The sequence below is a fragment of the Pyrus communis genome, chromosome 6, assembly GCF_041283825.1.
Source record: "Pyrus communis isolate YQ-2024b chromosome 6, ASM4128382v1, whole genome shotgun sequence".
In the NCBI taxonomy this organism is placed as follows: domain Eukaryota; kingdom Viridiplantae; phylum Streptophyta; class Magnoliopsida; order Rosales; family Rosaceae; genus Pyrus; species Pyrus communis.
This window is the reverse complement of record NC_142570.1, coordinates 23,430,383-23,441,224: the sequence shown is the minus strand read 5'-3', so window position 1 is coordinate 23,441,224 and position 10,842 is coordinate 23,430,383. Positions and strand designations below refer to the sequence as shown.

At 36.2% G+C, this 10,842-nt stretch overlaps 1 protein-coding gene and 1 pseudogene across 1 annotated transcript; both read right to left on the bottom strand.

Moving 5' to 3' along the window:
- Positions 1–293: 293 nt before the first annotated feature.
- On the bottom strand, positions 294–2,001 carry LOC137711259 (putative polyamine transporter At1g31830 pseudogene; annotated as a pseudogene).
- An 858-nt stretch (positions 2,002–2,859) lies between these two features.
- On the bottom strand, positions 2,860–5,455 carry LOC137710791 (alcohol acyl transferase 1 allele GSa-like). Its single transcript, XM_068449918.2, has 2 exons — positions 4,865–5,455; positions 2,860–3,925 (listed from the first exon to the last, which is right to left on the bottom strand). Exons 1-2 carry the CDS (start codon positions 5,303–5,305, stop codon positions 2,987–2,989), a joined length of 1,380 nt encoding a protein of 459 aa, XP_068306019.2. The 5' UTR covers positions 5,306–5,455; the 3' UTR covers positions 2,860–2,986.
- Between the last annotated feature and the right edge of the window lie 5,387 nt (positions 5,456–10,842).

Here is a 10,842-nt window from a genome sequence, read left to right as displayed (position 1 = left end):
ATTTGAAATGATGGAATTATAAAACTAGAACGCAGAAGTTATAGGAGACTAGGAGCTGGTGAAATTTCTTTTTTTTGTATGCCACCTCCAAGGAGGTACAAGCAATTTACATCCCTCCCACAAGTCACAACATGCATCCTACATTTCAAAGTTTCTGCAAATGTCCTCTCCGAATCTCTGTGTTCGAGGCAATGCAATTGTATACGGTAGCGAGCAGTCATCACTTCAACACCAACGTCCTGCAGTTGTGAGTATACAATGGCTTTGCATATATATTGAGGAGTGAGGACATACTAATGTCTTATGGCGCCAACACTTCCCTGATTAGCACCGTGAAGATCTGGGAGGTCGGTGCTGACGGAGAACTTGATCCACCTCTTTCTCTCAACGTAAGTGAGACATGGCTGCATCACAAGGCCGATCAATATAGCGACAAGGCTCACAACTACGATCTTGAGTGTTGAAAGAGCCAAAACTACACAAATTAGTGCGGTTGGAGGAATACACATAAGAATGGCTCCAACTGTTCCAACGGGTATCTTGTAAGGACGAGATGTAGCTGGGTACTTCACTCTTAACCGTATCAACGATATAAACTCCAAGATCATTCCAAAACAGTACAAGAAGTTTTCTGCAGCTACAATCTCTTGAAAGCTCAACCAAGATAGCGAAAGGACCCCAGAAGCTGAGAACAAAATGCCAATTACTTGGGTTCCATGACGAGAACGCTTACCAAAAAACTTAGGGAGCATCCCTCGTTCTGCCATCCCAAGAAGTTGGAAGGAGTCGCTGCTCATTTCAGCAACAAACATCCCCATATTCGACACTGCTGCAGCCCCATGGATCCACCATCTCAACCAAACTCCCCCAATTATTTTGGCAATGTCTGAGAAATATCCATCTGTCCACAACTCACGGTCGAGTGGAACAGCCCCAGTACCCATTAAGGGTGGGAAAAGATATCCAAGAACAACTAATATCAAAGCATAAAACAGAGCCTTTGGGAGAGTTTTCTTTGGGTTTTCTACCTCTCCGGCAAGTGTACTTATCGAGTCCCAATAGTTGAGATTCCAAAGGAGAGTGTTGAGATACAAATTCCAGTCCACATTGTGTAGATTTACAACGAGCCATCTCGAGGGCTTCACCTTGGAATCTGCAGGTCCACAATGTAAAGCTGCACTTCAAGAAACTACTCGTATCATTGAACAAAGTCTAACAACTAATGGAAAAGCAATAAGGGCGTTGTTTGGTGCAACCCAGGTTGGAATTTCACACTTTGCACCCACCATTTGTAAATCATGAGTCCAGTTCCCACCGGTGGGATATTTTTTTTTTTCACTTGTCACTTGCATATTGACCAAGTCTGTGTGCAGCTTGGCATTGTTGGTGACTTCATGTATTTTCTGACGGATGCTGGTGTTATAGCGGTAAAAGTTACTTCTTTCTTAGTTTTGTCACTCCGTTTTCAGTTTAACAAATTATTGATGTTTATTTGCTTGACACTTTGCAGTTTCAATATAGAAATCCCGATAGAGTGAGTTGCAAAGGCGAGGGATAGAGATGAAAGAGAGGGAGAGGGAGAGGGAGAGTGAGAGAGATTGAGAGTTTTGTCTGAGAGACAAACAAATTTTTGGATGGTGGAAACGGTCCGGGTCGGGGACCTATTTCCTTAGCAATTAGGACTCGCCCCACTCCGCCCCGTTCCAGATTTTAAAAAAATTGAACCAGCCCCTACCCGCGGGTCCATGCCCGTTTGCCCACCCCTAGTTGTGATTGTTGTTGGATATCATATAATATTATTACAATGTCTAGGGTTTGGGAATTGTTATAACTTTAGGGGAGGTTCTGCTGAAATTTTGGTATAATTTGTAGTGTTTGTTTGACTGTTTTTTTTTTTTTCCAACAAAGAAAAATACCCAGGGACCGTGTTGCAAGTTGAAGATGGCGTAGGTCACCCAAGTGACCAACGGACGTATCACGATCAGATACGATGGCTGACATCAGGCTGCACCAACGCTGGAGCAACATAGTGCATTGGCCCACAACATTGTTCACGTCGTTCAAACCTATTGTCGTATGCGATAGAAGTCTTGGAAGGCGATGCCAGACAAGGTGAGGATGAAGGTGCGCACTTATTTGTCGATAAGTATCCTGCCTTTTTATTGCTTTTTTTTTTTTTAATTTTATATATTTATATTACTTAATGTATGTAATTAATTTGTTACATTGCAAACGAATTACAATTTTGATGACATCAACAACAATATGTTGGTGTACGTCAATAGGCTCTTCACTGAACGATACAAGCCGTGGAAGAGAGACATGCACCAATTTTCTGACATTTGATGATTCGCAGGTCGCTCTTGAGGAGGGTTGCCCGAAAGAGTTTGAGGATCGGGAAAAAATTGGGTGTGGCTCTGCAGTCATTTTCAGGAGCCCGGCTATGTGGTACGTTTTTTATATTAAGTCTAAAAGTATTATACGTTTCTTACTAATGTTTATTAATCTTTTTATATTTCATTTAAATTAGAACTAATACATTTTTTTTTTTGTATAACAGAAGAAGACGAAAGCCAACAAAATCAATCGAGAGAAGAAGACTCTTCTCCACCATTCGGGTTCGAGGCCCTTCTCATATAGGATGGAGGCGCGGTGTCAGGTAATAATAAAGCTTTTCATATTCAATTTTTAACATGTCAGTAATATTAATTTTTCTTTCATACTTCAAGAAATCCATTGAAAACTTACTAAATTGTCCAACACTTGGGCAATTTGATTCTTACTGTTGGAGGAAAGATCAGCAGTTTTCAGTTATACTGCAGAAAGGAAGAATACAAGAGAATATACATGGAGGATGAGTTTTGAATGGGGACTGAAATTTACTTAACTTTATTGCTTTCAGTTTTTTTATTACAACACTAGGCCATCTTATTGGATATTTATAATAACATTCAGACCTTTCGATAACAGGCATTACGTTTAACACTTACATCATTGACTTGATCCTAGTTGATCTAAGGTTGTTACATAAATCCTCCTTAGTTTCCTGAGTAATCCTCTCTAGTTCCTGCTGAAATCTCTCCATGGCCGAGAATGGCAAACACATTGGTACCAATATTCCATCCTCGGTGTCGTTTTTGTGTTGAACGTAGAAGCTAATCAAATCCAAGGCCTTGGCAGGTCCAGCAAATACCGGCTGTCCCCATCCAAAATTGACATCTCCAAAACCTGCACGCGTTGTATCAGAAACTATAAAATAACTTCCTGTCGACGAATATTGAGGTCGCCCTCTTAGTACCATAAGATCTGCCACTGATCTTAAGTATTCTTCATTCATGGTAGCTTTAGCCTTCTTCACCAACTCCAAAGCATATCCCAGTGGATTTTTGCATAGAGGTTCAGCCTTTGAAACTGCAGCTGGAAATGCAAATGCATTGCCATAGTATCCCAAGGGAAGACGAACATTGTGGTGTTTTCCCCGTGCATTGACAATGCATGAAATGCGGACAGCCTGTTTTGGATTAATTTTAAGTGCAAGTGTGCGACATTTCCACAAACAAGCTGTGATCAAGTCAAATGTGGAGCAAGTGGAAATTAGGTGGGGTGGAATCTGTTTTCGAAGGACTCTCATCTCCTTGGCACCAAAGTAGAAAGATTGTTGAACCATGTTTGACTGGTTACTAGATGGGAATGAACCATTAGAATGATCAATCACGTCTTCATATTCATGATGAGCACATGTAATTCTTGGTGGATCTCGAGCGAACAACAACTCTCTCTCCCACACTGGTAGAATAGATGGTGCATGTGCGCCTCTTGCCATTTCCGCAATGGCGGTCAGGAACAAGAGCAATCCAGGTGCGTCACACATTGTGTGGTTTAGGTACAATGCAAGTATGAAACCTCCACATGTAAGACAGGTCACCTGCATATCGCAAAAGTTAGTTTCTAGACTTTTTTCTTGATCATCATATTAGTGCTAGTTAACAATTCTTTAGAAGAAAAGACAAAAACAAAAAAACAAAAAAAAATAGAAAAACCATCTAAATTAGATGATCTAATTAGGAAACAAAAATTTCATAAAAATTAGGAATAAAATTCAAGAAAGATGGAGTCTCTTTGAAAGAGTCTCATGCCTGTTGAAGTTACTTGAAAGAGTCCTTAAATATAGAGGAATTTAGACAAAATGCTTATAGAAGAGAAAATTTTAGACAGAAGACAAAGACAACGACATGACGACATGCAAAAGACCTAGAAGATGAACGCCAAAGGAAAACCTACACAATAAAGGTGATGTGAGACTGGTAGAAAACCTAGGACCTACTTAGGCAGATACCATGTAGAAATATAATTTCCTCTATCCGGTGTGTATACAAATTTTACAATGTATAGTGTTAAACATAAGGATTGTTGAAGAAAAATTAGTTTAAAAAAATAATGAAAAGCGTCTCATAATCTTTTCTTTCCAAAGCCACCTAGTGACTTTCCTTAATCATAAGAACAAAGAGGCGTGGTAGTATCGTAGATAAGTTCAAGTTTGGGTGTGGTGGCAGTATGATTAATTTTCGTTTATGAAAAGGGGTGCCAATTTTATGAAAAAAGTTAAAAACAGTTGCGGTGCCACCAAACTTTACAATATTGTTAGTGCTTTCTTGTATATGTCCTTATTTGTCATTAAAAATTTCATATGTTGTTGATTGCACTAATTTCTTACAAAAAATCTACGGTGTGTATATGCGACCTTAACGCAAAAAACACTACTCATACCCTTAACCTACTTCAAATTTTTTGTAAAGAATTAATGGATATGACCAAATATGAATATGAAAAACTAAATAATGTAATTGATAATTAATTAACTCACCTGAACCAGCAGCAAAGGACAACCAATAATTCCATCAGAGCCTGGAAAATTAAATAAGAACTCATCTAAGAGTGGACAAGGGGGTAGAATTTTGTCTCCTAGTTGCTCAAGTGTGACATCAGCAGAAGCCTCGACGAACAAGATACCTTCACCATTGCAATCGACCATGAGCTTTCTGTTAGGCCCTTCCCTAAGCCTTCCAGCTAAAGGGTAGTAATACACTAATGCTCTACTTAAGGCTTCCCTAATCACCTTAACGGGATTACGATTTTTATTAAGTAAAGGGTTGTCTTTGTAACACATTATAATTGGAACCTGAAATCTAAAGCCTTCTTGGTCGTCAATATCTGAGAGAAACTTTGTTTCCTGAGGCGTTGGCTTTGCCGGAGTTATAAGTTCCGGCTGCAATCGTTTCACCTGAAGTACTGAGGGCGGCATCATTTCAATAACGAGCTTAAGAACCAGCAAAAGATCAAAGGTTTTGGAACTTTTATTTTGTGGTATGCATGCTAACTAAAAGTTGATAGTCAGTACTTATATAGCGTTATGCAGATGCTATAGGGTTCCCGATTCTTCCGTCCAAGTTTTCACGTGTTGTGAATGTGATTCTTTTCTTTTCCATTAAAAATGTTGTTAGTTGTTAGAAAGAAACGTTTAAATGACGTATGACGTGGTCAACATGGACTCCAAAGAAAAACATGTCGTTCAGTTATGTGCATGGGACCGTTTCACACTTCACACCACAAATTCGTGCATATGCATTAATTCTGAATTTCATTTCAACATCAAAAAACTGAATACTAACAGGGATATGAGGACAGGTGCTCGGTAGGAAACCTTTGATAGGAATGGAACGAAAAAGGCCAACATCGTAGTACGTACCTGCCCCAATTACAGCTATCATTCTTGTAAAGCATCGATGAGACGTCTGCTATAAAGTAAAACGTTGTTGTTTTATAATGACTGGCATATTAGCACGGGAGAATATTATTAATTAATTTAATTTTGACTGGTCTGGAATGGTGACTACTCAATTATGAGCACAGATTTTTTTTGAAACTAAAAAAAATTGAGTCTAAGAATCAAATAATTCGGGTCGTTAAAATTTAATCTAACGACTATAACGAGAAGATCTCTCAAAGTAATAATAATCGTAACCGTTGGATCAAATTTCAACAGTCAAGATCAATTGATCCTTAGGCTTAGTTTTTTTAGATCTGGAGAAGATCTGTACTTCTCAAATCTCAATTATCTCATGATAAATGTTTATTATGATGAAGAAAGTTGAGGTTTCGTAAAATTAATCGATAATATAGGAAGCAGCTTAATCACTTATAAGCAGATGCAAGGTCCTCTTTTATCCAATGTGTAATTCATACTCCTAATATGACCCCTTATGTGTGTCGAATTTTTAAGTTTAGCATATGAACAACACAAACTAGGTGGCGTGGAGCACTTCAAGTGATGGGCTTCACACATGAGACAATTTGGTCTGATACCATGACGAAAGTTGAGGTTCCATCGCCACTTAGTACTGTGGTCTAGTGGTATTCCTCTTCACTTGTAAGTGAGCGATTTTAGATTAAATTTTTGCCAAAGATGAATTTGAACCACATTATTGTTAATCCATTGTGAGTCTAAACCCATCATCTTTCCCTCAGTGTAGATAATGTCGTTTGTTAAAATAAAATTAAAAAAAAAAAAAAAAAGTAAACGTTTCATCATAAAACTAATTGACAATATGAATGAGTAACTCAATTATTTATAAACACATGCAAGGTCCTTCCCTTACCTAATATGAGATCCATACTCTCAACATTTCACTGTTAAGCAAACATGTACAAAATCAAAATGGAACAAACAATTCGATCACTTGACAAAATAGAACTCACTAAAGACAATATTATGTTTGTTAAAGATAGGACTCACTGAAGACAATATTATGTTTGTTAAAATGGAAATGAAGCTTCTGATTACACCCAACTTTTATCTCCTCACCCAACGAACTCTTTTTACTCTACAAGATTTTAAAAACTTTACATCTACTCTCCGCACTCACCAAATCTACCAAAATTACCCTTTCCAAATCCTTCTCCATCTTACACGATATATCTTCTCATCCAACAACCTCCCCTTCAATATGGAGTTGCCGAACCCACTTTCCTCCATCAATATTCATCAAGCTATGCACACTCTTTTGAGAATTCAACTTAATTATAAGGAACATGAAACTAGCAGCTCTTTGCAACTTCTTGTGAATTATGTCTTTATTTGCGTTCATTTAAGTTGGTGGTTAGCCATCCAATTGTTCTTCCCCATCAATTTTTAGAAGAAATCAAACCAAACTAGACTCGAGTGTTCATATAATCATTGGAGTTGAATATAACAATATGTAAAATTCCATCACTAAGAAGCCAAATTGTATCAAGACTTTGTAACAGCAGCATGAAGGTCAAGAGTCGACTTGGAGGAGAAGATCGGTAGCAGGTTAAGCTAGTACTGGTTAACCGAACCCCCAATTCCATGTTCATGGCTATCGGCTAATCCTCAACTCTTATGTTCGGTGCTTAACTTCCGAACATTGAACTTCTTGTCAAATTTTGTGTTCGGCATGTTCAAATACATGATTCAATCTAGTCGTATTTTATTTAAGAAAATAGAAACAAACATAAGAGGATTTCAGAGAAAAGTGACGGCTTAGGGCAGAACATTGCAGCTCAAACGTCACTTATATACTTCAATGATTTAGGGTTTTGGTCACAATACCACCTTACATCTCATTTAAATTAGCTAGCTAACAAAAGCCGTCAAGACCCCAATTGTTCTAAGCAACTCTAAACCTCACACCAAAGCAAACCTATCTCAGCCCTACACTTGTAATTTTGGACTGCGTCAACATATTTGGCCGTTACAAATTCAGAAAAAACTAAGCCATTACTTTTGTTTAATACAAAAAATTGGAAGCTAGAAATCAGTCCAGGCATCAACACTCTACTTTAAATTGTTTCTAGTTTTGACACCAGCAAATCCCTAAGGTATACAAAACTCTCTTTTAGTGTACCCTTAGTAAATACTAGGAAGTGGTGCCCACGCGTTGCTGTGGGATAAGAAAGTTTGTAGGTAATAACAACTAAAAAATTAATAAAAATAGATTCAGCATAATTTCTAAGTTTTTGAGTTTTGACTAATGTTATATTAATTTATTCAAACAAATGCATTGAGAAATAAAGAGTAAGTGAAATTGGATACCTACCTGGGTTGAGAATTTGGATAACATATATTCATTGTCTTAGTTTGACCAATATCTGAAAAGATACGTTTGTTGCAATTTAGTACAACAAAGATGGAAATTGGTGTGTCATGCTGTTTGGACCCAAAATTATACCGTCGGCCCGAATAATCGAGACCGTTGAGTGAGCATAACTCCACACTGTTAGATATCAAAGAGATAATTTTGTTATTGTTAAAAGATAATATTATGATTTTTCATCATAATAATTTTTTTTTAATTACCTTGATATTTTCTTGTACAAGATAAATGGGGATATGCTTTAAGGCACGACATCAGATATTGAAGCAGATGGGATTGGATTTCTTCAAATTGTTATTATCCAATTCAAGTTTGGTGATAATGATGATGATTAAATGTTATCATGCACGTGGCTTGGTACTGATTAGGATTGTCAAAGATGATCGAATAATGGTGAGATAGTGATTACACTTGGCGATTTGCAACGGATTGCATGAGTGCATTTGGACAATAAAATGGAGAAGGGAGTCTCCTGGTTGAAGTAGGAAGCATGACTTATGCATTATCACCTGGTCATTCATTGGGCCAGCGTAAAAATATGCGGCCATCAAGAAAAGCCGTGTTATCTGCTCATGCTCATCAGATTTTTCATCGCTATAAATACGACGGGATGTGCAACGAATAAATCATTTTCAATTCAACACACAAATTATCTTGTGCAAAACTCTTAAACATCTTTAGATTTTTTATTTTTTATTTTTCGCCAACACACTTTTAGTTTGGATAAACAATGCTGTGAAGGCAACCGGTGACATCTTCAGTTTGGATAAACAACACTATTTCCGTAGAATCAACCGTTTCCGAAGCACTTTCATTTTGGATAAACAGCACTGCGTCGAGACCAACTGGTTATCTATCCAAGTCCCGGTCGAGAAGGATTTTCAAATCCTTATTGGCAGAGGTCATCTCATTAGCCATCTCGGGAAAGTGAGGTGTTATAGGTTACTACATTCGGCACATTGAAAGCTGAATTTGTCTTAGTTTGACCAATATGAGAAAGATATGTTTGTTGCAATTTAGTACAACAAAGATGGAAATTGGTGTGTCATGCAATAAAATATATCTAGTGATAGCGTTATATAAGAGTTTCAAAAGTCTTGCAAATCATGCTATCATTAAATAAGAGTTTATTTGCCATTAATATAAATTTTAAAACAAAATTAAACGCCATTATAAGACAGATCAGATTTATGTAAATTGATAAACTCAGTTTTGATTATCTAGAGTAAGAATCATCATTTCCATCTTTTCTAGGAATTAACTATTACCAATTTATACACATACCTTCTTCTGCCAACTTACTGTGAATACATGGCTAATTATTTGGTTGTCTAGTGAAAGGTTTAAGGTCAACGTTCAAAAGTATAAAAAGGCATCATTCCACTAAAGATATGCTATGTTCATATTTTCTAAATATGTGAAAGAACATATTGGATTAAAATATATGGAGAGGGTATATCTCTAGTGGAAATGTCTACTTTTGTACTTTTGGATATTCAATCTAACCTTTCAATATGCAAGCAGGTAATTTTTTCATGTATTTAGATCATGTGAAAAGAAGATAGTTTGTGTGTGTGTGTATATATATATATTTATATATATGAGTAATATCTAATTCCTCTAAAGAGAAAGCTTAGTAAAAATTGAAATTAAATGTAAAATGTCAATAAAACAAAATTAATAAAGTAATAATTAATTTTACATACCGTTGAATGTTTGTGTCGTCATTGCTTGAAAACGTATTTGTCAACCTTGTAAGTTCGTTGCTGAGTTAGCATTTTTTTTTTTTCGTTTCCTAAAATTGTAAAACAAAATGTTAAAAAAAAAAAAATTATAGCAGTTAATAAATAATATGTAATAATTAGTTGACATAGATGGAAAAATGGAGTCATATGTAGGATGAAAGAGTAAAAATTAAATTTGAATAAATAAAAAATAATTTGTAATCCATAATCATGCATTATTTTATGCTAAACATAAAGGATAAGGTCTATTACTATGAGTGAACCTAGTGTTTTTGGTATGGGTGTTCTAAACCGTAAAGAATTGAGAAACTGAGATTAAGAGGAATTCTGATCAAAGAATTGAGAGTTAATAGGAATTGGATCCTATCTTTTCTTCTAGTTTATTACTATTTGGTATGTATGTAATGAAAAAGTTATCTTGTTGCCAAGTTTGAATTTCATCAATCATAGGTTTAAGAAACTTTAGACAATTGTTCTGTTACATCATACACGTGGCATAATGTAAACCAAAAGCAACCAAAAAAGGCTTTAAATACTGGACTTGAGAGTGATAGGAGGAAGAAGCACGGATAATGGACAAGTAGATATAAGAAACAGTAAGAGAGAAATAAAATAATAACATGCATAGAAAAGAAAATCCACTTTCAGAGAGAGAGAAGTTGCAACAGCCAGTGAGAGAGTTCATGAGAAAAACAATTATATATATAATAAACAAAACAATCACCAATTGTTTTACCCCGTGGATAAACACATTGGTTTTTGGACAGTATCCATCCGCTGAGCTTTAGTATATATAGAATATCAACAGTTTGATCCTCATATTTGTAATAGAGTAACTCAATCACATTATCCGACGTACAAAGGATCTCTAATAAAGTGGTGATTCCTCTTGACATGTTTTGTTTTTCAGTGAATCAGAGGAT